The sequence below is a fragment of the Procambarus clarkii genome, chromosome 57 (assembly GCF_040958095.1).
Source record: "Procambarus clarkii isolate CNS0578487 chromosome 57, FALCON_Pclarkii_2.0, whole genome shotgun sequence".
NCBI lineage: Eukaryota > Metazoa > Arthropoda > Malacostraca > Decapoda > Cambaridae > Procambarus > Procambarus clarkii.
The window spans coordinates 14,017,179-14,044,560 of record NC_091206.1 but is presented as its reverse complement, the minus strand read 5'-3'; the positions used below and the strand labels follow the sequence as shown (position 1 = coordinate 14,044,560).

The window sequence follows — 27,382 nt, the reverse complement described above, 5'->3', positions numbered from 1 at the left end:
CCCACCGCCGAACCGTGAAATTGTTCCATAAATTGTACCATGAATTCCTACAATATATCGCCAAGCAAGTTATTACCCGCGGACCCTAAATTACCACACCACCGTAAAACATAGCCACACTTACACGGACACACTTACACATACACACTTACACGGACACATTTTACACGGACACACTTACATAAACACATTTACATCGACCCACTCATTTACACATGCATCCTTAAACATCTATGTTTGCAAGCAGCCACTTTTACAGCCACAGTTAGACACACAGCTACAGCTACAGGTTACCACAAGTACACCTTTACAGATCAACCCTTAAACCCAAAGCCACAATCATAATTCTTTCCATTCATACATTTTACATACACACACACACACACACTAATAATAATAATTATAATCACATAGAAATCACACTACTGTGATATATATAAATTAAAAAAATCCAATTGGGCTGTGAGGTGGGTGCGAACTTACGACCAAGGCTGCGCACAGCAGGTGGCACAGTGGTAGAGTATGCAGCCGGCAAAGCCTTGCTTGTAGGTTCGCGCCGCCTCATAGCCCTAGTGGGAGTTTCTCAATAATTATAACGATAGACAGAGAAATCACTAATGTGATGTATATCGATGAGAAAATCAACTGGAGCTCTGAGGCGACTCGAACCCATGGCCAAGAGAATTCCAGCCACTGGCGCTAACCCCTGGACAACCATGAACTGGTTAAAACGTCATTACCTAGTCATTTTCAAACTTTTGTGGGTTTGAGTCACCTCAGAGCTCCAGCTGATTTTCTCATTGATATACATCACATTAGTATGATTTCTTTGTTTATATAATAATAATAATAATAATAATAATAATAATAATAATGGTAGGACTTTAAGAACAGGGGGAACGTGAACTAGAAGAGCAGAGAGTAAATGACAGCTGCAGTGACAAATTCTGACTGAGCTGCAGATGTCAAGAGGCCCTCTCCCATTTTTTTTATTTTTTTTCAGGCTAGGCAGATATATGAAGGAAAAAAATCGGCTGATAAAAACTGTTCGTTTAGACGCAATACAAAGAATGAAAAGCAGATTACAAAATGTTCCAAGTCTCAGACGAATTTATACAGAAGGATCTAACAAAGGAAGAGCAAGGCACAACAGTGGAGGGAATAAAAAGGCACAGGAAGCAGGAAACAAATTTGGGGATTGGTTTCCAATCAAGAGATAGTTTTGGAGAGCAAGGAACCACATGAGACACATTCGCAGTGACCTAAAATAACGAAAGCATTAACAAGAAACTTTCTAAACCAACATACGAGGAGACCCCATAAGAATGAGGGGTAATTGATGAACCAGATACTCTTAGTTTGATACTCGCTCTAAACAAGTCTGGCATGACTCGCGAGGGGTCTTTGATTACAGATATTTGAGTGGCTGGTGGAACTAGGAAGGACCTTGTCAGGAAGCGACATTGAGGTAAAAAGTTAACTGACCACTTGGAAAACTTTGAAGAGATGAGAGAATTTCTATTCGGAATGCCATGAAAGCAAAACACGTTAGTATCAGAAGGCAGTCTTAGGGCCTTCACCTTAGGGCCATCTTAAGGCCGTTGAACAGACATTCCCGTATGGAGCACAAGAGATCATTCCCGAGTCTCTTGCAACTGTTGCAGTAACTGAAGGAGATCGATAACAAGAAGTAAAATAATAAGGAATCATGGAAAGAAGAAGGAATGTGTAGCAATAATAAGAGGGAAGAATAATCTAAACATATTTAGGTATATGATTCTCATCCAAACAAATTTAGACTTATAGTTCTTATCCCGAGAAATTAGCTTAGATGAGGTTGCCATATGGAGAAGGTGGGAATGAAAGTACAAGTTTAATGTGGATATAATATACTTCAAAAAGCTAAAATAAAATAACGATTCAAATGCTTGTCTGATATGGACATTATATATTATTTACAAACATCAAATAAAGAGCCATTGTTCAATTATCTACCGTATACACGATGCAGGAACATTGCGAACTACTGATCCACGTAACCAATATATGGGTAATACTGATGCGTTGTTACACGGTGACTTCTATATCATCAGTGTAGAACTGTTCGTTGATCCAGTATACCTGCCTTTCAGCCCCCTCCCAATCACCGCTGTTCATGTTCCCATGTACGGTAGTTTGTAGCCCAAGTGTAACAATTTTTGTAACTTTGGTGTATAGTTGTTCATTACTCTAATGTATCTCTGACCATGAGCCTAGACCATAGCTGTTCATAACCTATGGGAATCTTTGTTCGTGATGGCGGAGTGCTCCCCGCTCTTCCTCTGTTCGAATCGCCCATCTAAAGGCTTCACCCAAGTATTAAAATTTAAATAATTGCTAACAGAACCAAAATACCTAACTTATCCTAGACTTAACTATACAAAAAGTATATATTTCACGTGAAGGTGAATTATAGAGAAAATTGCCGTGGGACAGTCATAGTCTGAGGACGAGTTCGCTTTCTCAATGTGTACCCTTGTTGATAGTCCCATTGCACCTGGGGTCGTAGTCCCATCGTACCTGGGGTCGTAGTCCCAGCGTACCTGGGGTCGTAGTCCCAGCGTACCTGGGGTCGTAATCCCAGCGTACCTGGGGTCGTAGTCCCAGCGTACCTGGGGTCGTAGTCCCAGCGTACCTGGGGTCGTAGTCCCAGCGTACCTGGGGTCGTAGTCCCAGCGTACCTGGGGTCGTAGTCCCAGCGTACCTGGGGTCGTAGTCCCAGCGTACCTGGGGTCGTAGTCCCAGCGTACCTGGGGTCGTAGTCCCAGCGTACCTGGGGTCGTAGTCCCAGCGTACCTGGGGTCGTAGTCCCAGCGTACCTGGGGTCGCCGCCCCACTTCCCCGCTGGTCACAGTATTAACGACACACAGAGAGCACCAGCAACAACACCGCCCAGGCTAAAATGTTCCCGCGGGTGCCGGGGGCGCTCCAGCGTCTGGAGGAGGCACCGCTGGTGTGGCAGTCGCTGAAGCGGGTGTAGTTGGCCTCGGTGATGGCGCACCAGTGGATCAGGCGACAGTCGCTGGAGCAGGCGGAAGAGTCCTCCAGGCTGACAGTGTTGGCCCGGTAGTAGCGATCAAACAGCACCTGGTTCGTCTGAGGCAAACGTTGGCGTATCATCAGAGTTAGTATGCAAATGAACTAATACATTCACAACTAACTAACTACATTCACAACTGAACTAACTACATTCTCCCGCTCGTTATACCGAGCGGGAGAATGTAGCTAATAGTCACTAAATCGCACAGAGGAAATCACATTTGGCGCCTACTGAGTTTCTCATCAATTCATCACGTTAATGGGATTTTTTGCGTGCATTTGACAGAGCAATGGGAGGATTAGGGAAGGGGGGGGGGGGTAGATCTATACCACGTCAGAGTGTATGCGGGGAATAAATATGTATGTGAAACCCTGACTTGGTGTCGGCTAGATGCCTCAGGAACCCCTAGAGGATTCAGTTGAATCCTTGGTCACATTACTTTTAACATATCGCAGGCCAGTGATTTACGGTGTGTGCTTAGGAGCACCCAGGGTGCAGATTCGAATCCTCATCATGGCTCTTACTGATTTTCTCTCACTGACTATTTTTTGTCACTGAATCATTAATATATACACATAATATGAATACAAAATATGCACATACACTATAAAAATATTTATCTTTGGTATTACCAGCCAAATCGTACGTAATTCTTATCTAGGTTGGATATGAACATTACAGTCACCAAAATACCCAGAATTAAACAGAAAAAAACACACACTATCGCTCAACAAAAGAAGCATTTAGCCTCACCTAAGAAAAATGTAATAAAAAAGCACCACTCAGCTTCGTATATATTTCACAATATTAGATCACTACTCACTAAGGTTAATTAATATATTCCAAACAAGATAAATTACCTACATATATCCGGTTTCAAAGTCTATGAGGGATCCCTTCGTTAACATTTCACTGACAGCCGCCCACGGCAACAATAACCTTAAATGTGACGTTTATCACCTGATGAGAACAGACTGAACAGATCTAGGATGTTCTCTACGAGAACAACGATCTCCATGTCAGGAACAATACACCTCACGCAGAGAGTGTAGCTTGAGGAGATTTTACTGTGACTGATCAATCAAGAGCACATTCAAATTCAAATTCAAAATTCAAATGTTTATTCAGGTAAAGTACATACATACAAGGTGTGATACAAATATTGATGAATTTATAGATAGAGATAGTACATACAATGCCTTAATGCCACTATTACGCAAAGCGTTTCAGGCAGGTATCAACATAGGTTGATACCCCCATACCCCAGTGAAGGGGGCGCTTCAGTAGGACCTAAAAACCTGTAATGGTATGATCATTATGGGGTTGGGTTGAGTTTGGCTAGGTTAGGCTATTTTGGGTTGGGTTTGTTTTGTTTATAGAAGAGCTATGACGCAATGGGGAGGGGAGTACGTACTTTTCTTAGGTCTTAGACCGTACTCGGAGGCGTGGCTCACCTTGAGCTTGGTGGCCAGGTCGTAGAGGGAGGCCGGGGTGATGGAGGCGAGGTTGTAGGAGGAGGTGAAGTTATACTCCAGCTGCCACACCGCCTTGCCCTGGGCGTTGGCCTTACCCAGGTCCAGGTAGTACGTCGACACCTCCTTTATCTGCAGGCGAGAGAACCGCCTGAACAGGAGAGACCTTAGCAAGGGAGATGATGACTCTAATAAAGGGTTAGGAAATTTGGAAAATGAGGGGGTAAAGCGACCTAAATAATCAAGACAGATTTGGAAAAGGCGGCGAGAAACCTGGATAAATTAAGACACCTGGGGAAGAGGATAAATAATTGTAGAGGAAGAGGGAAATTTTTTGGGAAGGAAAAAACAGAAGGGGAAAGAGAGCTGTAGAAGACCGTTGTATCTACCAAAGAGAGACATGGAGTAGGGAACGACCAGTAGGTGAGGGTAAGACTGGACGACCTGGAGGGTAAAATACTCTCAAAGAGAAAGAGTAGGACCTAAATAAGTGGATGAGAGATATGAAGGAAAGCGAAGAGGCTTACAACGGAGGTCTTGATTGATGAAGATTAAGCCACCCAAAAGGTGGCATGGGCATGAATAGCCCGTAAGTGGTGGCCCTTTTGAGCCATTAACAGTATCAAGAGCTGATACTGGAGATCTGTGGAGGTGCGACTGCACCCTGCGTGACGGGAGATGTCTCCCGTGAACGGAGGTCGACCTGAGGAGAAGAGGAAGGGAAGGGAACTATGAGCAGAAAGCGCCAAGCTATTACGACTATATAGAACTGGGAAGAGATAGAAGGAAGGGAGGGAGACAGAGACTTGTAAAAAAGGAGAATCCCGCGAAAGAAATAAAAGCCGGGACAATGAGAAGTGACCTATAGAAAGATAGACATGGAGAAAATGGTGAATAACCTCGGAAGGTAAGAGAGAAACCTGGGAAAATGAGAGAAATCTAGATAAGAGGCAAAGGTCTTGGATAATCTGATGGAGACCTTGACAAAGAAAGGTAGAGTCGTGTAGACTGCTGGGAGACGAAGAGGTGAGAGACTGAGACAATTCCATCCCTCGCAAAAAAGTCACTTATAGTCGTCTAAAAGAAACAAAAAAACCAAAGAAGTAATAAAAGACTCGCTCTATGGCTTTACAATAGGACGATTACATCTAACAAATTTACTTTACCTGTATTAGCTTCAATTAAAAAAAAATAAACAAGTTACATCAAAGAGCAAACTCGCTGCCAATTGTCAAAAATAATTTGGAAAAAAATATGACTGGGATTGATTAGATGTGTATAGAAGCTGCCTTGCATGAGCCAATATATCTTTTTTCAGATTCTTGTGTTTTCATGTTCTTAGATCTTTGGATGGGGGCAAAAGATTTGGAGGATGAAAGATATCTGCAGGTGTGCAGGAGGAGGCTCGCCTGCTGGAGGAGTGGGGGGAGGGGAGGGTAATCACCTCTATGGGGGTCAGGGAGATATTTCCAAAGGGGGGGAGGGGGAGACGCCAGCAAGGAAAAAAATCCAACCAATTCTCCACTTTAGGAGTTACAGGCCACCGAAGACCTACTGACCACAAGAAATCTACTGACCATCGGAGAGACCTACTGACCACCGGAGAGACCTACTGACCACCGGAGAGACCCACCTTGCCGGTGTTGGTGTCGTAATAGACCAGTCTGAGACCCGGGTTGTTGGCGCCAGTCTCCTTGGAGAGGGAGGACCTCCAGGGCGTGACCCCGGGGGCCAGCAGCTGGTAAGCCACGGGCGTCCCTGGGTCATGGGGCTGCTGGTCCCTGAAGAACAACCTGTAGGTGTTGCCACAAGTCTTTAGACTGACCATTGGTGCAGCAATTTGCCATTTGTGTAAGACAATGTTAACTTTCTTGATCACATTTGCACTAATATGCATCCATTTTGACGAGTGGGAATATTTCTTCTACTGTTTAATCATTTTCTTTGTTAATTTTAATTTTAGCTACAATTAACTGCTTATAACTTCTCAGATATGAGGCAGTGTGTGTCAGATATAAGGCAGAGTGTGTCAGATATGAGGCAGAGAGAGAGTCTCAGAGGTGAGTCAGAGTGTCAGATATGATACATCAATGAAAAGATGACCATACCCACCTCCTCGTGCCCCAGAAGACAGCCCCTTACACTCACCTGAAGGAGTCTGTGTGGTGGTGGGCGAAGAACTGTGCCTCAATTACCCCCGAGTGTCTCTGGATCATCTGTGGAAAAGTTGGAAAGTACACGGACCCCCACTAATCAGTAACAGACATATATATGTGTGTGTATATATATATATATATTATATATATATATATATATATATATATATATATATATATATATATATATATATATATATATATATATATATATATATATATATATATCTCACGAGAAGTCGAGTAAAGTCAGTACACACTATCAGAGCGCCAGCGTTAGTTGAAGGAGTGCCTGTCGTGAATTTCCATTTTGGATCTAATGGTTTGTTGATGTTGTAATTCCTTTGTGACACTTTGTAATCGAGTTGGAACCTGTCCGGCTCGAGGGGGGGAAACGACCGATAATCACTACGCTTCCTCGTCTGGTCAGGTGAGCATAAACTACCATGTAGCGAAAGGTCAATACACAAAAAGGGTTAAAACTCACTTGCCTAAACCATCAAATGGTACACTGTAGTGAATGTTATCAACGAGAATTAGGTGCTTGGGTGATAGACAGGTACGCCTGGGTGATAGACAGGCACGCCTGGGTGATAGACAGGTACGCCTGGGTGATGAACAGGTACGCCTGGGTGATAGACAGGCACGCCTGGGTGATATACAGGCACGCCTGGGTGATGGACAGGCACGCCTGGGTGATAGACAGGTACGCCTGGGTGATGGACAGGCACGCCTGGGTGATAGACAGGCACGCCTGGGTGATAGACAGGTACGCCTGGGTGATGGACAGGCACGCCTGGGTGATAGACAGGTACGCCTGGGTGATATACAGGCACGCCTGGGTGATGGACAGGCACGCCTGGGTGATAGACAGGTACGCCTGGGTGATAGACAGGCACGCCTGGGTGATAGACAGGCACGCCTGGGTGATAGACAGGTACGCCTGGGTGATGGACAGGCACGCCTGGGTGATAGACAGGTACGCCTGGGTGATGGACAGGTACGCCTGGGTGATGGGCAGGTACGCCTGGGTGATAGACAGGTACGCCTGGGTGATAGACAGGCACGCCTGGGTGATGGACAGGTACGCCTGGGTGATAGACAGGCACGGTTGGGTGATAGACAGGTACGCCTGGGTGTTGGACAGGTACACCTAGATAGATAGGAAGGAAGGAACTATCAGGGGGAAAGCGCCAAGCCATTACGACTATATAGCACTTGGAAGGGGTCAGGATAAGAATTTGGGATGGGACGGGAGGCAGGAATGGTGTCCAACCACTTGGACGGTCGGGGATTGAACGCCGACCTGCACGAAGCGAGACCGTCGCTCTACCGTCCAGCCCAAGTGGTTGGACACCACCTAGATAGATAGATACACCTGAATGTGTATCAGGCACATGGATAAGAGGAAGGAACACGGTTGATAGGACGCGGTACCTGGATAAATTTATCGTTGTAGAGCGGATAATACCAGTGAAAACCTTCCTTGGTCGTCTGGTACCTCTCAAACGTACCCGGTGGAATATGGCCAATAAGGTACACCTGAAATGATCAAGCAATCTGTTGTTAGGAAATCTTGCATACCTTTTTCCACTTTCTAATGATCATAATATATTTTTATAAGTGTCGTCTTATACTGGATGTTGTGATATATAGAGCAATTGATCTAGTGGACAAGAAACAGGGGATTTTATAGTTTTTCAGCTGGTTTTAATACCGGCTGTTAGTTGTCAAACCAGGGGCCAGATTCACGAAGCAGTTACGCAAGTATTTACGAACCTGTACATCTTTTCTCCATCTCTGGCGGCTTTGTTTACAATTACTAAACAGTTAATGAGCTCCGAAGCACCAGGAGGCTGTTTATAACAATAACAACAGTTGATTGGCAAGTTTTCATGCTTGTAAACTAATTTAGTAAATGTAACCAAAGCCGTCAAAGATTGAGGAAAGATGTACATGTTCGTAAGTACTGGCGTAACTGCTTCGTGAATCTGGTCCCAGGTGGCTCTCAGGCAACCTAAGGAGTACAGTAAAGAAGACCATTATCTTCCGGGTTTCTTTCTATGTTAGGTTAATGCATGACACACAATCTCTTTTTCACAGTTTTTTTGCTACATAGGTCTCCCCCCCCCCGGCTTCTACTCTACTTCTACTAGTACTTCTACTCTACTGTACTTCTACTCAACTGTATTTCTACTCTACTGTACTTCTACTCTACTGTACCTCTACTCTACTGTACTTCTACTCTACTGTACTTCTACTCAACTGTACCTCTACTCTACTGTACTTCTACTCTACTGTACCTCTACTCTACTGTCTTCTACTCTACTGTACTTCTACTCAACTGTACCTCTACTCTACTGTACCTCTGCAGCTAGACATAAAATATTTAATGATATTTTGTTCTGAATCTGGAAAGATATATTAAAATTTATCCCAAATAGTTTGATGATATACACGTATATATATATATATTGTTGATTAGTACTTAGTTATTTTTCATCGACTTGTGCTCCAAACCTTCCATTTAAACAGCCACGACTCACCCTACGTCCCCTGGCTGTCAGGTTTTTGAGGAGTCTGTCAGCCCAGGCGAACTGCCCATCAGGATCGTTGTAGTTTCCGGTATTATTGTTGCTCTTGTACCAGATGAGGGTGTTGAGGGCCACTATGGTGACGTTGGTGCCGCCCACGTCCGCCCAGTACCGCCCACCTGCGTGGTAGGGAGGACGTCAGCACATCTGAGAGGCACGTTTTCCCTTGTGGTATCTCCCTCTCCAAGGTTGTCCCTTGGAGGAAATATATACTATACTATATGGAGGGGATATATACTATACTATATGGAGGGGATATATACTCCCTCACTGAAGGGAGTATATATCTACACATAGAAATCACAATAGCGTGATGTATCAAATGAACAAATGAATTGACCATGTGGTAGCTCAGTCGATTAAGGCAGCGTCTGGGATGCTCTCGGACGCAGGTTCGAATCCTCGTTACGTCCCTTGTGGATTTGTTCGAGTATATATCTCATTGGAGGAGCATCTGTGAGGGAGTATCTCGCTCCTTAATGGTACAGCTCGCCCGAGGGGGTGTCTCACCTAGACGAATCCTTCACTTACCGTTCTTGAAGGACTGGTACGAGTCGTTTTTCAGCCACGGCCTCCACATGTCGGCCACCCGTGTCTGTAGCTCACTCGTGCCCACCGGAAACTGCGGGGAGGGAGCCAAATTAGGTCAACTTTCCATTCACCTGGGCTCCAGGAGACTCGAACCCTGGACCCTAAGTGTGTGAGACCGAATTTGATATGTCACGTTTGCTCTTGTGGAATATTTGAAGTACTTTCATGAAGGATGCTCAGCATTCGTAACTGAGTTCGTGTCTCGAAAGAGGCTTTCGAGGCATTAGTGAAACAAAAGATTTCCATATATAGCTTGTGATGAGCTTAGCCCATTCGTGAAGGTTTTAGACCTCAATACTCTCTATAACAACAAACAATATTACAATTATACTGTGAAATATGTTTAAACTTTAGAGTATTTTTTTCAGAAACATCCAATTTAAAAGAACAAACTTTGCTTCTATAAAGTGCACATGAACCTGTATTTTAGAGTCGAAAACTTGGTGGAAATTAAATCTGTATTTGCCTAAAAGGAAGAAAATGATTTGTTAGCAGAAAACATCTTTGTTGCTAGTGAGGGCAGGAGTTGCTAGCCCCCCCTCCCAAGGGCTGGTGGCTAGTTGGGTGCTCTGGAGCGTACCTGGTTCTTGGGATAGTAGTCGTGGTTACCAAGGACGGGGTAAAAGGGCGTGTGAGGGAAGGACTGGTTGAGCATAGCTGTCAGGTCCTTGATGATCTTCACCACTTTATCTGTGCTGAAGTACTGGTCTGAGACGTGAGCAGTGTCGTCCCTGGCAGAGGAAGACATTGATTGTTCAATGATTGATTTATTGATTGTTCAATGATTGATTTATTGATTGTTCAATAATTGATTTATTGATTGTTCAATGATTGATTTATTGTTTGTTCAATAACTCACTGAACTATATGTTTAACTAATCTCTAACCCTGTCCATTGAGAACAGAAGAAAATGTATACATGTGGGTTAGCATTGCAAATGTGTGGCCACGTCTGTGGTAGAAAATAATAATAATAATAATATTAATAAAAAACTTCTTACTACATAAATCGATGTAATACCCTGTAGCACAGTAGTTAGCACACTCAGTTAACAACAAACTGACACCGAGCACAGTTACCGGACAGGAAGAAACGCTTTGGGACTCTTGCTGGCCTCCTATGTCTCTGCTCCCGTAACCAGTGAAAAAGACACTTGCATACACAAAAGAAAACACCCACCCACTTCGAGACTACTCTCACCAAGATCCCAAACATCCTTCGAGTTTCCACACGAAGTGGCGAGGTCATGTGTCTCAAGGAGCGCGAGAACTCACCCCGTCCAGAGCACGAAGTCCGGGCGGGGTTGGCGTTCCACCATGGCATTGATGGCGCTCTTGACCAGTTCGAGGGGCGCGTCGCACTCGTAGTCCCCGAACTTGCCCGGAAGGCTGCCGTCCGCCCCGAGGCCCAGGTCCACCCTAAGAGGAGAGTTATGGTAGTGTAGTAGTATATAGCTGCTGTAGTAGACATGGTTTGAGTAGCAACAGTAGTTATGTATATTATATACAGCCCAATAACAATACTACTACTACTACTAATAATGATAGCTATGGGTGACAAGAAGGGGAGCTCACTTAGCCTTGTCCCAGCACATGTTACTGCTGGAGCCAGTCGTCGTGTAGTTGACGTCATAGTGAAAGTCCGTCACCTGCCAAAACGTTCCTGATTGTGACGGGAAAAATAAAACCTCTTAAGTGTGTATCGCAGCGATCTGTTGGGTAGAGGCACCTGATGGGCCCGCCTCCCCTGCCAGTCCCCTAGGGGCCCACTGGACGACTGGTGGGCCCTCACTCCGGTTCTCTCTTATCCCAGCTCTACCGGTTCTCAAGGAATCGAAGGCTGGTGGGCTTAATCAGATCGCTTAGCGAGTGACTGTGTCTTCCTCGGAGAGCATTTTAAGACAAGGACTAACTCCCAGGTACATGGGTTATGTCAGGTGAACACAAGCAACGGGTGTAGCGAAGCCTGCCCACAGGTGTCGCATCGCCCAGGAGTCGAACCAAAGACCACTTGGTTGTGAGACAGCTGCGCTAGCCACTGTGTTTGTGAGAGTGTGTGTAATTACCTTAGTGTAGTTACAGGATGAGAACTAGGCTCGTGGTGTCCCGCCTTCCCAGTTCTCTTTGTCGTATAACGCTTTGAAACTACTGACGGTTTTGGCCTCCACCACCACCTCACTTAACTTGTTCCAAACGTCTACCACTTTGCAAAAGAAAACCTTCTAATGTTTTTTTTCAGCACCTTTGTTTCCTTAGCTTGAAACAATGACCTCTTGTTCTTGAAGATACGGGTTTCAAGAATTCTTGTTAATTTTGTCGATTTCTGTTAATATTTTGTACGTAGTGATCATATCTCTTTTTCTAGTTGTATCTAATAGCTTTGGCATATTTAACACCTCTAGATTCGCCTCATTGATCTTGTTTTTAAGTTCCGGAAGCCATTTAGTTGCATGCCCTTGTACCTTTTCCAACTTTCTGATGTGCTTCTTGAGATATATATGGTCACCGTACAATCTCTACATATTCCAATTTTGGTGTGTGCATGCATGTCCCTTTTAGTAGTGTGCTGTGAAGACCCTCACACGTTGTTAAATAATTATAAAATTGAGTAAACGTGTGATCAACATTGTTAAACCAAAATTATCTAGCAAAATTAAACAGAGTGGATAAATTAAATATCGTCCTCCGAGATAACCTCGAAGGTCATAATAGAAATATCGTACATGGACAACTGCGGCGCACCTGGGTTAAAATAACTGGTTGTGTCACTTTACAACCATATTAAATTACACTCTGTGGTTGTAAGGACAGTGTAAGCACCCTAAAACGTGCCATGGTCAGTTGTGATTATTAATCTGTCAGCATTAAGGGTTATTTAAATATTATTGTTAGTGTGTGGCAATGTTTCACACACTCTTGCCATATGAGGATTTTTGTTTTTTAAATGTGTTGTTCTCGTCAATGTGTGTTTTAGTTTAATGATTGTTGTACCAAGTTGTGGGGGTGGTAGTACTGGTTGTACCAAGTTGTGGGGGTGGTAGTACTGGTTGTACCAAGTTGTGGGGGTGGTAGTACTGGTTGTACCAAGATGTGGGGGTGGTAGTACTGGTTGTACCAAGTTGTGGGGGTGGTAGTACTGGTTGTACCAAGTTGTGGTACTGGTTGTACCAAGTGTCCGGTGTGGTTGTGGGGATGATAAGGGTGGTTGTAACACGTAACACAGAGTATAGCTGTGTTTGTTACCATCCATAACAAACATACAGATAAACACAAATATAAACACAATTAATACAATTGTATACCATTTTTTTTCATTAGCCTCGGGCCTATTATAAACACTTTGTATGTTTACTATTGATTATGCAATAAAAATACAGCCGTGAACATAGGTCTAAGTCAGGTTATGCCCAAGTTAGGTTATTTTGTCATTAAGTAAAAAAAAAATCCTACATGTATAATATCAGCCACAATTATATGTATACTGATAGGTTAATTGTATTTTAGATCACTATCACAATACATTTCACACTGTAAACAACTTGATACATCAATATTTACACACACAAGTCACTTACACTCATCAAAACAACACTTCGTATAGCCTAGGATAGTTGTATCCCAACTATGGCCATGAAAAAGATATACAAAAGTACTCACCAATCCTGGCCTGAACCTGATGCGGGAGAATCACCACCCCCAACACCACCACCACCAGCAGCACCATCACCATTTTCATCATCACCATCACTACCACCACCACCTGCCACCAGAGCCACCCCGCCAGCACTGAGCGAGCCTCTCCACATCTGTCACAGTTGATAATCGCGATGATAGCACTCACACAATAATAATAATATTACATGAAGATGCCCGTGTACAACATTAGGAGCAGAACACATGCAGCTGTTTATAGGCTGGATAATGTATATTAATATTTCGGGTGTGTGACCCTGGCAAGTTTGGCTGTATGTGGCATGTGGCTTGACGGAGGGGAAGGGGAGGGGGGGGACCAACATGGCCAAGGGTGGCCATGTTGACTATGTTGTGTGAGGTACTTCAGCCTCCTCTTGCCGCTGTTGCTGTAATGATAAGATCGTCATTACGTACTTATTACCTTATCCGAACGACGCTTATCAAGGCCACGGCGCTCTGATATACCACCACCATCTCCTCCTGCGCTGGTGGTGGTGGTGATGGTGGTGATAGTGGTGACGCTGCTGGTGGTGGTGGTGGTGGTGATGGTGGTGGTGATGGTGGTTGTAATAATGGTGGTAGAGGCATTACGATGGGGCTTACCTATCAACAGACCCAGTGGCGTAGCGGTAAAGCATTCGCCCGGCGCTTTGGCCTGAGTTCGTATCCTGGCCGGGGAGGATTGACCGGGCGCCAATCCTTAACTGAAGCCACTGTTTACCCAACAGTAAAATGGGTACCTGGGTGTTAAACGATTTGGCGGGTCGTATTCCGGGGAAAAATTAGGATTAAGAACCTGCCCGAAACACTACGCGTGCTGGTGGCTGTACAAGAATGATTGATTGATAAAGATTAAGACACCCCAAGAGGTGGCACGGGCATGAATAGCCCGTAATACAAGAATGTAAGAAGTCTTGTAAATATAAGACCCAGGGTGTGATACACACCCCACCTAAGACCCAGGGTGTAACGCACTCCACACCTAAAACCCAGGGTGTGACACACTACACTCCACACCTAAGACCCAGGGTGTGACACACTCCACACCTAAGACCCAGGGTGTGACACACTCCACTCCACACCTAAGACCCAGGGTGTAACGCACTCCACACCTAAGACCCAGGGTGTGACACACTCCACTCCACACCTAAGACCCAGGGTGTAACGCACTCCACACCTAACACCCAGAGTGTGACCCACTACACTCCACACCTAAGACCCAGGGTGTAACGTTATGCAGGCTGTTGCTTGGAGCGGCCCACAGGCCCACATACCCACCACGGCCCGGTTGGTCCGGTACTTCTTGGAGGAATAAATCTAGTTTCCTCTTGAAGATGTCCACGGTTGTTCCGGCAATATTTCTTATGCTCGCTGGGGTATCAGTGCTCGATATCACACAGTGCTCGATATCACACTAAACACTGAAAGTAGGGAAGGCGGAGGAAAGATCCTATATACCAGCAATGGTAATCTCGGTGTTTCAGTCCTACACCGGCGGTGGAGTAAGTGTGGGACTCGGTGTGTAGTCCTGCATTCGCGCGGGGACAAAAATGTCGCGAGGAAAACAATATACAAACTTTCTAAGTTTGGGGTTACTTAGCAGGACGGCTGTGGCCATGGCTGTTGTTGTTATAGATTCAGCTACTCGGAACAAGTTCCAAGTAGCACGGGGTATGGTGAGCCCGTAACTTACCTGGCACAGGAGCAAGGCAAGAAGCACGGGCTATAGTTAGCCCGTAGTGAACTTACCTGGCACAGGAGCGGTGCAAATAGCACGGGCTATGGTGAGCCCGTAGTGGACTTACCTGGCACAGGAACGGGTCAAGTAGCACGGGCTATGGTGAGCCCGTAGTGGACTTACCTGGCACAGGAGCGGGGCAAGTAGCACGGGCTATGGTGAGCCCGTAGTGGACTTACCTGGCACAGGAGCGGTGTTGGTGGTGGCCATGGCGGCGAGGAAGCCCAATAAAGCGTGGAGGTGCGGTCAGGAAGTTCAAGAGTTAAGGTCATGAACTATTTGGCCGCTTTAAATATATTGTGAGTTTGTGAAACATTATTAATAAAAGAGGAAAGGGAGTATCAGGAGAAAGCGCCGAGCCCTTGCGACTATATAGCACTGGAAAAGGACCAGGATAAGGACTTGGGATGGGACGGGGGAGGGAAGGAATGATACCCAACCACTTGGACGGTCGGGGATTGAACGCCGACCTGCACGAAGCAGGTCGGCTCTACCAGTCTGAGCAATGTGTGTGTGTGTGTGTGTGTGTGTGTGTGTGTGTGTGTGTGTGTGTGTGTGTGTGTGTGTGTGTGTGTGTGTGTGTGTGTGTGTACTCACCTATTTGTGCTTGCGGGGGTTGAGCTTTGGCTCTTTGGTCCCGCCTCTCAACTGTCAATCAACTGGTGTACAGATTCCTGAGCCTACTGGGCTCTATCTGTGTGTGTGTGTGTGTGTGTGTGTGTGTGTGTGTGTGTGTGTGTGTGTGTGTGTGTGTGTGTGTGTGTGTGTGTGTGTCAGGAGATTTTCGCTGATATTTACAGTTAGTAACATTGCTTCAGCTTACCCGTATTGTGTTTGTGTGATATATTAGGTCTGGGTGTACGGTAAATCACCAGCATGTAATGTAATGGCCTGGCATAACTCAGTTACGGTCTTAGGTGTGGAGTGCGTCACACCCTGGGTCTTAGGTGTGGAGTGGAGTACGTACATGTTGGACCAAACTTTCACAAGTCAAGCCTGGCCGCAGGCCGGGCTTGGGGAGTAGAAGAACTCCTAGAACCCCATCAACCAGGTATATATGGGCCTGCGGGCCGCTCCAAGCATCAGCCTAGTGGACCAAACTCTCACAAGTCAAGCCTGGCCTCGGGCCGGGCTTGGGGAGTAGAAGAACTCCCAGAACCCCATCAAGCAGCTATATGTGGGCCTGCGGGCCACTCCAAGCATCAGCCTAGTGGACCAAACTCTCACAAGTCAAGCCTGGCCTCGGGCCGGGCTTGGGGAGTAGAAGAACTCCCAGAACCCCATCAACCAGGTATCAACCAGGTATATAGGCCTAGGGTCCCCAGACCTAATTGCCACTTAGACTCTACTAGCGTGCCGTTCGTACCTCCCGTACCTAAACATGTTCAACGCACGGTCTCACCTTTATACTGAGAGTTCCTTCTGATCTAAAAGGATTCCGAACTTGTATTATTCATCTTTTCTTCCCTTGTCTTTAGTCTGAGAGTCCCAGAGATGGTCTTCTTCAGACCAAGCCAACCTCTTGGGCACTCTCTTATCTTCTGGCGTGGTGCCAGTCTCTCTGGCACGGATGGTGCCAGTCTTCCTGGCATAGTTCTCACTTAACAAGCGTCATGTTAGAAACGTATGGGTGTTAGTGGCTTTAAAAGAAAGTAAAATCAACTTAAATTCTATGTTCTCTGTTAACCCCCAATGTATCTTCTTGTATATAAATAAATAAATAAATAAATAAATAAATAAATAAATAAATAAATAAATAAATTTATTTATTTATTTATACTACCAACGCAACACCACCAACAACAGCGGAGGCACCAACGCAACACCACCAACAACAGCGGAGGCACCAACGCAGCACCACCAACAACAGCGGAGGCACCAACGCAACACCACCAACAACAGCGGAGGCACCAACGCAACACCACCAACAACAGCGGAGGCACCAACGCAACACCACCAACAACAGCGGAGGCACCAACGCAACACCACCAACAACAGCGGAGGCACCAACGCAACACCACCAACAACAGCGGAGGCACCAACGCAGCACCACCAACAACAGCGGAGGCACCAACGCAGCACCACCAACAACAGCGGAGGCACCAACGCAGCACCACCAACAACAGCGGAGGCACCAACGCAGCACCACCAACAACAGCGGAGGCACCAACGCAGCACCACCAACAACAGCGGAGGCCCCGACGCAGCACCACCAACAACAGCGGAGGCACCAACGCAACACCACCAACAACAGCGGAGGCACCGACGCAGCACCACCAACAACAGCGGAGGCACCAACGCAGCACCACCAACAACGCGTGAGAGGTTAGTGAGTCAATAACAGCCATGATTATAACGTTGATCACATTACCTTCCTCTCAGGCGAGTGTCCCGTGAGAGCTGCCCCCTGGTGCTCCCTTGGTGCTCCCCTGGTGCTCCCTGGTGCTCCCTGGTGCCCCGTAGTGCCCCCTGGTGCTCCCTTGGTGCTCCCTTGGTGCTCCCCTGGTGCCCCCTGGTACCTCCTGGTGCCCCCTGGTGCCCCCCTGGTGCCCCTTGGTGTTCCCCTGGTGCCACCCTGGTGCCCCCTGGTGTCACGTAGTGCCCCCTGGTGCCTCCTGATGCCCCCTGGTGCCCCTGGTGCCCCCTGGTGCCCTCTAGTGACCCCTGGAGTTCCCCTGGTGCTCCCCTGGTGCCCCCTGGTGCACCCCTGGTGCTCCCTGGTGCCCCCAGGTGCCCCCTGGTGCGCCCCTGGTGCCCCTGGTGCCCCCTGGTGCTCCCCTGGTGCCCCCCTAGTGCCCCCTGGTGCCCCTGGTGACCCCCTGGTGCCTCCTGGTGACCTCCTGGTGCCCCTGTCGTCAAGAGTGACAGTCCTGCCGTCAAGAGTTACAGTCCTGCCGTCAAGAGTTACAGTCCTGCCGTCAAGAGTTACAGTCCTGTTGTCAAGAGTGACACTCCTGCCGTCAAGAGTGACGGTCCTGCCGTCACTCTTGACGGTAGGACCAGACGGTCAACAATGACACCCTGCATTGAATTCCTATTAAATTAATAAGATATCACATACTTGAATTGTCATCTCAATCGAAATTCCTTCATGCCTGGAGGCTGGATCACTTCCAGATGAACTGCATGACAAGGATAATATTGACCTTATCGAGCGTTCTCCACTGACAACCTGCCGGAGGACAAGAGCTAAGTCCTGCCAACCTGTGCTCATGAAGCTCGAAACAAGCCCTCCGATCTTCCCTCTCTCTGCAAGCAGGAGAACTCAACAATGTGCACCATTGAAAAATATATACTGGACGTCTCTTGGCCGAGGACCTCATCAGAGTCCTCAATACACTTCAACTGTATTAAACCTTGTCACTAAGTTTAACCGAGGTGATCCGCGGGCTAAACAAGGCTTTGGAATTTTGATCCAGTTCCTCCATTTGGTTGACGAGACAATTGTAGTTTGTCTCAATAACTCACTCTGGGGTTGGGAGTGGACATGACCACTGCTGGAAGGGGCTGAGTGGAGTCATGACCACTGCTGGAAGGGGCTGAGTGGAGTCATGACCACTGCTGGAAGAGACTGAGTGGAGACATGACCACTGCTGGAAGAGACTGAGTGGAGAAATGACCACTGCTGGAAGGGGGCTGAGTGGAGTCATGACCACTGCTGGAAGGGGGCTGAGTGGAGACATGACCACTGCTGGAAGGGGGCTGAGTGAAGACATGACCACTGCTGCAGGGGGCTAAGGGGAGACACGAGACGGAAGAGGCTGCGAGCCGCTGTTCTCTAGTATCCTGCAGCATTCATTACCGACCAGCATAGAACACATATAGGGTGTCAGCTCCTTATGGTTAGAGGTGTATGGTGATTAGGTAATCCGAGAGCGGCACGGATCTTTAGAGGATAATGATTGGCCAATCACAAAAGGTCGGGGCTCCCAAGAGTGCACTGATTGGTCTAACTGACATGGCTTTTGTGCTAACAACCACAAGAAATGATGTCAGCCAATTGAAGGCGGTTAGCGGGCGTCTGCTGCTTCACTTACCATAATATATCAAGTGTGGATTGTATATCTGCGAAGATATCTACGCTAGATGGATCCTGACATCTTGATGGCTCAACTAAGTCTACCAAGATTTATTATTACTGCAAATATAAGTTTTATATTACAAAATTATATTCACTGTATCTACTGCTCCAAGATAGTCGACACTTTCTCATGTTCACCAAATCCTAAATCTGCCCAATTCTCACCAGCCTCTCTGACCTAATTTCGGTACATCTCGCTAGTTAATGGTTCATGTCCTCTACCCGCGAGAACACTTTTAGGCCATCACAACACGAGTATGGTGATTCTCTTCATCATGCTCATCCTATCTGATGCTGTTTCTCCTCATCATTCTTCTGGTGCTGCTGCAGCAGTAGCAGCAGTCAACACCTGGCCCCAGCAGCGGTCAGCAGTAGCAGCAGAGTCAACACCTGGCCCCAGCAGCGGCCAGCAGTAGCAGCAGAGTCAACACCTGGCCCCAGCAGCGGTCAGCAGTAGCAGCAGAGTCAACACCTGGCCCCAGCAGCGGTCAGCAGTAGCAGCAGAGTCAACACCTGGCCCCAGCAGCGGCCAGCAGTAGCAGCAGTCAACACCTGGCCCCAGCAGCGGCCAGCAGTAGCAGCAGTCAACACCTGGCCCCAGCAGCGGCCAGCAGTAGCAGCAGTCAACACCTGGCTTCAGCAGCGGCCAGCAGTAGCAGCAGTCAACACCTGGCCCCAGCAGCGGCCAGCAGTAGCAGCAGAGTCAACACCTGGCCCCAGCACCGGCCAGCAGTAGCAGCAGTCAACACCTGGCCCCAGCAGCGGCCAGCAGTAGCAGCAGTCAACACCTGGCCCCAGCAGCGGCCAGCAGTAGCAGCAGAGTCAACACCTGGCCCCAGCAGCGGCCAGCAGTAGCAGCAGTCAACACCTGGCCCCAGCAGCGGCCAGCAGTAGCAGCAGTCAACACCTGGCCCCAGCAGCGGCCAGCAGTAGCAGCAGTCAACACCTGGCTTCAGCAGCGGCCAGCAGTAGCAGCAGTCAACACCTGGCCCCAGCAGCGGCCAGCAGTAGCAGCAGAGTCAACACCTGGTCCCAGCACCGGCCAGCAGTAGCAGCAGTCAACACCTGGCCCCAGCAGCGGCCAGCAGTAGCAGCAGTCAACACCTGGCCCCAGCAGCGGCCAGCAGTAGCAGCAGTCAACACCTGGCTTCAGCAGCGGCCAGCAGTAGCAGCAGTCAACACCTGGCCCCAGCAGCGGTCAGCAGTAGCAGCAGAGTCAACACCTGGCCCCAGCAGCGGCCAGCAGAGTCAACACCTGGCCCCAGCAGCGGCCAGCAGTAGCAGCAGAGTCAACACCTGGCCCCAGCAGCGGCCAGCAGTAGCAGCAGTCAACACCTGGCCCCAGCAGCGGCCAGCAGAGTCAACACCTGGCCCCAGCAGCGGCCAGCAGAGTCAACACCTGGCCCCAGCAGCGGCCAGCAGTAGCAGCAGTCAACACCTGGCCCCAGCAGCGGCCAGCAGTAGCAGCAGTCAACACCTGGCCCCAGCAGCGGCCAGCAGAGTCAACACCTGGCCCCAGCAGCGGCCAGCAGTAGCAGCAGGGTCAACACCTGGCCCCAGCAGCGGCCAGCAGAGTCAACACCTGGCCCCAGCAGCGGCCAGCACCACCATGCACCACCACGCACGAGGATTACTCTCTCAGTAGTATAGAGCGAACTAAGTGACCAGGATTACGGCACTGGTCGAGGGGAGTTGAGCCCTGAATAACTGAGTGGGATTAGAGGTTTAATCTGGCGGGGGTTTGGATAGGCCCGGAACCCGCCTCCGGGGGCCCTCTGGGGGCTCTCTTCTAGTCTACTGAGGAAGGTGGGGTATGTGGGGGTTGTGGGAGAGAGAGGGGTAGAGTGAGAGGCGGTCGGTGTGTTGAATGGAAGGACAGAGGATGGAATGACACATGGGTGATAGGGACGGTGGAAACATTGAAGGGAAGTGAGGGTTGGTATGTTGGAAGAATGGGTGGATCGAATGGTGCATGGGGAGACACGGAAGGCTAACGGGTGCATTTACCAGTCTGCGTGGTGTAGTGGTAAGACACTCGCCTGGCGTTCCGCGAGCGCTTTGTCATGGGTTCGTATCCTGGCCGGGGAGGATTTACTGGGGATAAATCCTTAATTGTAGCCTCTGTTTAACTCAACAGTAAAATGGGTACTTGGTTGTAACAACGATTCTTCGCGGCAGGAGATCGTATTCCAGGGACCTGCCCGAAACGCTACGCGTACTAGTGGCTCTACAAGAATGTAACAACTCTTGTATATATCTCAAAAAAAAAGGGAGGGAGAGAGCGAGAGATAATGTGAGTAGGCGGATGGGAACACAACTCCCATGGTAATACCCATCTTTTCCCAACCAATCTTCAACTAGTACCTCCACTATCAAGCCCGAATGGTTCAATTCTCGGCCGCCACTCACCTCGGACCAAATCGCATCAGAACGGGACAATCCGTTGCCGAGGTAATCTGATTTGCAAGCACATTACGACATATGTCCACAGACACACACACACCGTCCCAGACGGATGCAAGACAATGCCAACAGAGGAGAGAGCGAGACAACATGGTACACTTTGAGGTGTGTGGGGGGGGGGGTGGAGGAGGGACCTATCAGGAGAAAACTCCAAGCCAGTACAACTATATAGCACTTGGAAAGAGTCAGGATAAGGATTTGGGATGGGACGAAGGGAAGGAATGGTGCCCAGTCACTTGGACGGTCGGAGATTGAACGCCGACCTGCATGAAACCCGACCGTCACATAACCGTCCAGCCCAAGTGGTTAGGCAAGTGTTGGCCTTACATTTCAGGGAGACTTTATCAACACACACTTCCCGCCAAGTGTGGGGGGGGGGACAGTCTGCCTCAAATATAAGGCCAAAGACCTGGAGGTCACAAGCCACAGTCCAACACCCGAGCAACTCGTCAGTAAGGTAACACTAGTCATGTTCGCAAACATAGCGGACATATGCACAGCTTTCGTAAACACAGCGACTAAGCAGTCGCTGTGTTTACTAAGGGCAGCAGCAGCAGCAGCAGGAGGCCCGGCTGGAGGGCCCGCAGCAGCAGCAGGGGGCCCGGCTGGAGGGGCAGCAGCAGCAGCAGCAGCAGCAGCAGCAGCAGCAGGAGCAGGGGGCCCGGCTGGGACGCAGTGTTCAAGTAGATGCAGGAATGTGTCGTGACCTCTTCCTCTTTTACACTTAATTATAATGCAAATACCTTATTTTTAATTACTTTTCCCCTTGCACATCCTTAATGACCAAAGTTTGCCTGTGTGCTGGAGAGGCCGAGAGGGAGAGAGAGAGAGAGAGAGAGAGAGAGAGAGAGAGAGAGAGAGAGAGAGAGAGAGAGAGAGAGAGAGAGAGAGAGAGAGAGAGAGAGAGAGAGGGAGAGAGATTGACTTTGCATACACCCGTATCACTACAAGATCCTCATAGCAATTTACAAGGTTGGCAAAGAGATTACATTCATTACAAACCCCGTAGACTAAACAACCATGGATGTAACCCTGAGGAGAAGAGTCACAGGGACGTAAGAAAGAAAGTTTTACCGTGCAAGGGACGTGACAAAAAAATAGAAAGGAATGGAGGGAGATTAAAGCAGTTAACACAATAAACTGATTGACAAGAAACAATGTGGGAGATTAGGAGCTAGAGCTCGACACACATATGGGAGAGTGCAAATGAAAGAAACTCCTCGACATCCCTTTTCCGCCCTCCCCTTCTTCCCCTTCCGGCCGAAGGATTCACCCCAAAGCTTAATCCCAAAATTCCCCACTCTGGGAGTCGGCGTGGAGCAGCCTACCCGCCCTTCACGCGGTCCCAGTCAGCAATCAGGTGAGCAATTTCCGATATTGGTCTACTCAATATCCCGAGAACAGCAGGTAATATCCGGCGCCGAGCCAGTCCCCCAGCCACGCACAAGATAAAAGATAGTAATGATCATAATGATCCAATTTGGAGCCAACTTCACCAGTTTTCCAGTTGAAGGTCTCTGGCAACTTGAGTCTCGAACAACATGGACCAGGTCTCTGCCAGCACGGACCAGGTCTTTGCCAACACGGACCAGGTCTTTGCCAACACGGACCAGATCTCTGCCAGCACGGACAAGGTCTCGGCCAACACGGATCAGATCTCTGCCAACACGGACCAGGTCTCTGCCAGCACGGACCAGGTCTCTGCCAGCACGGACCAGATCTCTGCCAACACGGACCAGGTCTCTGCCAGCAAGGACCAGATCTCTGCCAACACGGACCAGATCTCTGCCAACACGGACCAGATCTCAACCAACACGGACCAGATCTCGACCAACACGGACCAGATCTCAACCAACACGGACCAGATCTCGACCAACACGGACCAGATCTCAACCAACACGGACCAGATCTCAACCAACACGGACCAGATCTCCACCAACACGGACCAGGTCTCGACCAACACGGACCAGATCTCTGCCAACACGGACCAGATTTTCGTGGTATCTCTGACGTGCCTTTGTTTATTGCTCAAAGCGAGGAAATTGTTGAAGGAAATTAATTATGTAAATTATATAGTGTACATTCCTGTATTTATATATCTTCATGCATCTACTTGACTTACCAATTTTCATATATTTATAGCTAGTAATATATACAGAATACCTGCCCCCAACAGCACCAAACATTATCACATCGATAATTTATATCAATGCTTTTAACCCGCGCCCTGAAGCAGGCCGCGGGGGACAGGTTCCATAGATATAACCTCGTTACTCCGTTACTCCGTTACTCGTTACTCCGAGTAATGCAGATAACGGAAGCACATCACGTATAAACACGTACAATCAAACATATGAGCCACATGAGCAAATCCACAAGGGGCCGTGACGAGGATTCGAACCTACGTCTGAGAGGAATCCCAGACGCTGCCTTAATCGACTGAGCTACGACATTTGTTCATCTGATGCATCAAGCTATTGTGATTTCTGAACCACACAACAACAACAAAATAAATAACCACGCCTTGGACATTATGCAGATAACAATAGAAATGATTGACAGGGCGAAGCCCAAACTCCTTATCTTGGGAGACTTCAATTATCTTGAGGTTATAGTGAGATGATTTCGGGGCTTTTTAGTGTCCCCGCGGCCCGGTCCTCGACCAGGCCTCCACCCCCAGGAAGCAGCCTGTAACAGCTGACTAACACCCAGGTACCTATTTTACTGCTAGGTAACAGGGGCATAGGGTGAAAGAAACTCTGCCCATTGTTTCTCGCCGGCGCCTGGGATCGAACCCAGGACCACAGGATCACAAGCCCAGCGTGCTGTCCGCTCGGCCGACCGGCTCCCAACATCGCTAACAACAACAACTCACTAACATCGAGTTTATACAAAAAAAACTAAAGTAAGGAAGATGAACTAAGGCCCGGGAAAACGTACCCAGGAATTTCCACCGGTTATTTCAGGAACATTTTATTAATATCATCAAGTTGGCCTCCTATCGGTCATATTTGTTTATGTTTCACAACGTTGGATTAGTTTTCACGTCGAAGACGCTGGGTGCAGAAGCTGAGAACAAGCTGGTGATAAATTGTTGTTGGAGGCGACGAGATAATGACGGGTCTGGTAGCGGCGCCACAGTCCAGGCTGGCTCCTTACCATCCCACACTCTCCATCTTAAAGCAATTACGGCACCCTCCTCTTTCCCCCCATCCTCTTCCTTTGGCTTCCTTCCACCTCAGAGTAGACAGTTGTTTTCACATATCCATACATTAAAACATTGATTGTAACCATGATATATATGTGCTTCAGCCTACAGTTTAGACCTATTGTCTTATGTATGACCCTCTGTCCTGCGTGACAGTGAATACCAGCATTATCCTCACTTTAATAAGACTATCAAAATCCTCAGATTAGGCAAAATTGTAATTAATTTTGTCAATAAAGATGTTAATAATAAATAAAGACGCTCGGTGGAGAACTTCCTGCCAGGAGCCATCACGATTACCTTCCTGCCAGGAGCCATCACGATTACCTTCCTGCCAGGAGCCATCACGATTACCTTCCTGCCAAGCGACCTACCTTCCCAGCATCCATCACTGCTACCCTTCTTTCTAAGATAAGCCTAATCACTTAAGCTGGACGGTAGATCGACGGCCTCACTTCTTGCTGGGCGGAGTTCAATCCCCGACTGCCTAAGTGGTTGGCCACCATTCCTTCCCTCTGTTCTATCCCAAATTCTAATTTCATTATCCCTTTCAAGTGCTTTATAGTCGTAATGGCTTGGTGATTTCACCTGATAATTAGCTTATCCTGCTCGCTGTCACACAACGGGTTGAGAATATAAGCTCTGGGTCACGTGACACTACAGGTCACGTTAACGAAGCCCATGTGTACAGTGAGTGCTGCATAATGGCGCTTACCACCTACCTACAAGGAACCCTGTTATCGATAGGGCTAAAAATTGTATATCCTTTCCTAGCCTAATCTTTAAGATCCACCGGTGCTTAAGGAAACACTTCAGGTCGTGTGAAATAACACATAACACATGGGCCCGACATGTATCTTGGGTTGTTCCTAAACACGTTTCAAAAAATTACTGAAAAAGGAACCATAGTTTCCTCTCTCAAATATTGTATAAGCAATATATTCAATAACTTACAAGACAGCCAAGTCTTCTCAGCCAATTAGCTCCACGAGGCAAGAAAGTAGTTAATTGTTTATTCCCAGTCACCAGCGAGCCAAGAGAAGCAATCGGATATCCCCGACTAATCAACAGCCGGAAAAAGTGAAGACAAGACAGCAAGCCCAGCGGTGCTTCAGGAATCAGCTGCGCGCCTCTTCCCTGTAAACAAGCTCTCTGTACACACATAAAATATGATATTCTTGGGGCGTCTCGGAGCCATGATACATCCTCAGGTTTAAGGAGCTTGGGTTTTTTTTACCCCTGACGCACAGAAAGGAAATATCTTGCGATTTCATCAAATCCCATAAAACAAATCTCAAATTACACAGACTCAAGTTGTCGAAAGCTTCCAAAGGGTTTCATTAACATTGTCCAATAATGCCTAAAGCAAAAATAGGGTATACCATTGTCGGTGACACGAAGCCTGTTTGGCTTATCGAGGTTCCCGTAGACGAGGGAGGGAGGGATGGAGGGAGGGAGGGAGGGATGGAGAAAGAGACTAATTAGTATTTAAGAAAGGAAAGTCGTACACGACACACATAATTGAGTGCCATGACAAGGTTACTAAAATAAGACAGTGAAAAGAAGGCTGGCTAGACTTTATTTTTCTAGACCTAGACTGTCGAAAAGCATTTGACACTGTTCTCCATGAAAGACTGAAGGGGAAACACTGTCCTCACACCTGGCCTGCTACCCCTCTCACACCTGACCTGCCACCCTCTCACACCTGGCCTGCCACCCTCTCTCACACACGTGGCTCGCCCTGCACCATCCCCAGGAGGTTTTAACAGGTTAATTGGGTGGCTGCTGTACCTGACTCACCAGACGAGCCACAACGAGGCCAGCAGAGGCCGAGGCTGCAGGTGAAGCCTCAGCGCCTCGCTCTCTGGGGGTCCCAGGAGCGCGCTGCCGTCTAGATGTCGCCTCCAGGAGTCCGCCAATAAGGTGTACCGAAGTCTGAGTCGTATTTCAACCCCCCCCCCCGGCTTGCATATTTGGGTTGTGTGGTGGTGCTGGCCACCATCCAAGAGTTCTTATCGTGTTCCAGATGGAAATCATTGGTCTAGTTAAGGCTGGGCAAGATCCACATGTGCTTTCCTTTCAGACGATGTCGAGGGGTTCTCAAAAACATCTTTCATGGTGCTCCTGTAGGACTTTCCGGTCACAGCTTGGAGCGGATATCCCATCCGGCAAGCTAAATGTGATGAACACACTTGTGTTAGTGATTAAATACGTTCCAAAAACCCTAAAATCATTTAAGTTCCTTACAAGGAAGAAAAGTGAATTGCGGGTATCGTTTCACATCATCGTGTAAAGGCGAGAAAATTG

At 47.8% G+C, this 27,382-nt stretch overlaps 2 protein-coding genes across 3 annotated transcripts; one reads left to right on the top strand and one right to left on the bottom strand.

The window, feature by feature from the left end:
• Window positions 1–1,872: 1,872 nt before the first annotated feature.
• LOC123745048 (acid sphingomyelinase-like phosphodiesterase 3b) lies at window positions 1,873–13,883 on the bottom strand. Of its 2 annotated transcripts, XM_045725327.2 has the most exons (11): window positions 13,550–13,685; window positions 11,468–11,555; window positions 11,168–11,311; window positions 10,473–10,623; window positions 9,833–9,923; window positions 9,254–9,420; window positions 8,145–8,249; window positions 6,700–6,767; window positions 6,185–6,344; window positions 4,534–4,683; window positions 1,873–3,135 (listed from the first exon to the last, which is right to left on the bottom strand). In XM_045725327.2, exons 1-11 carry the CDS (start codon window positions 13,635–13,637, stop codon window positions 2,896–2,898), a joined length of 1,452 nt encoding a protein of 483 aa, XP_045581283.2. In that variant the 5' UTR covers window positions 13,638–13,685; the 3' UTR covers window positions 1,873–2,895. The 2 variants fall into 2 exon arrangements, with proteins under 2 accessions (XP_045581283.2, XP_069162406.1); XM_069306305.1 differs by lacking the exon at window positions 11,468–11,555 and having other exon boundaries at window positions 13,550–13,883.
• A 5,778-nt stretch (window positions 13,884–19,661) lies between these two features.
• On the top strand, window positions 19,662–22,595 carry LOC123744950 (uncharacterized). The gene is made up of 3 exons (XM_069306216.1): window positions 19,662–19,809; window positions 20,247–20,978; window positions 22,411–22,595. Exons 1-3 carry the CDS (start codon window positions 19,662–19,664, stop codon window positions 22,593–22,595), a joined length of 1,065 nt encoding a protein of 354 aa, XP_069162317.1.
• Window positions 22,596–27,382: the final 4,787 nt, after the last annotated feature.

Excerpts from the sequence above, each read along its gene's own strand:
- LOC123745048 (XM_045725327.2), bottom strand. The coding sequence starts at position 13,637 with ATGGTGATGATGAAAATGGTGATGGTGCTGCTGGTGGTGGTGGTGTTG. Across the intron at positions 9,421-9,832 it reads GTACCAGTCCTTCAAGAACG|GTGGGCGGTACTGGGCGGAC; the intron begins GTAAGTGAAGGA and ends CCTACCACGCAG. Across the intron at positions 4,684-6,184 it reads ACGACACCAACACCGGCAAG|ATAAAGGAGGTGTCGACGTA; the intron begins GTGGGTCTCTCC and ends TCTCGCCTGCAG.
- LOC123744950 (XM_069306216.1), top strand. The coding sequence starts at position 19,662 with ATGGTGATTCTCTTCATCATGCTCATCCTATCTGATGCTGTTTCTCCT. Across the intron at positions 19,810-20,246 it reads AACACCTGGCCCCAGCAGCG|CGGCCAGCAGTAGCAGCAGT; the intron begins GCCAGCAGTAGC and ends TGGCCCCAGCAG. Across the intron at positions 20,979-22,410 it reads CCCCAGCAGCGGCCAGCAGA|GGCAGCAGCAGCAGCAGCAG; the intron begins GTCAACACCTGG and ends GTGTTTACTAAG.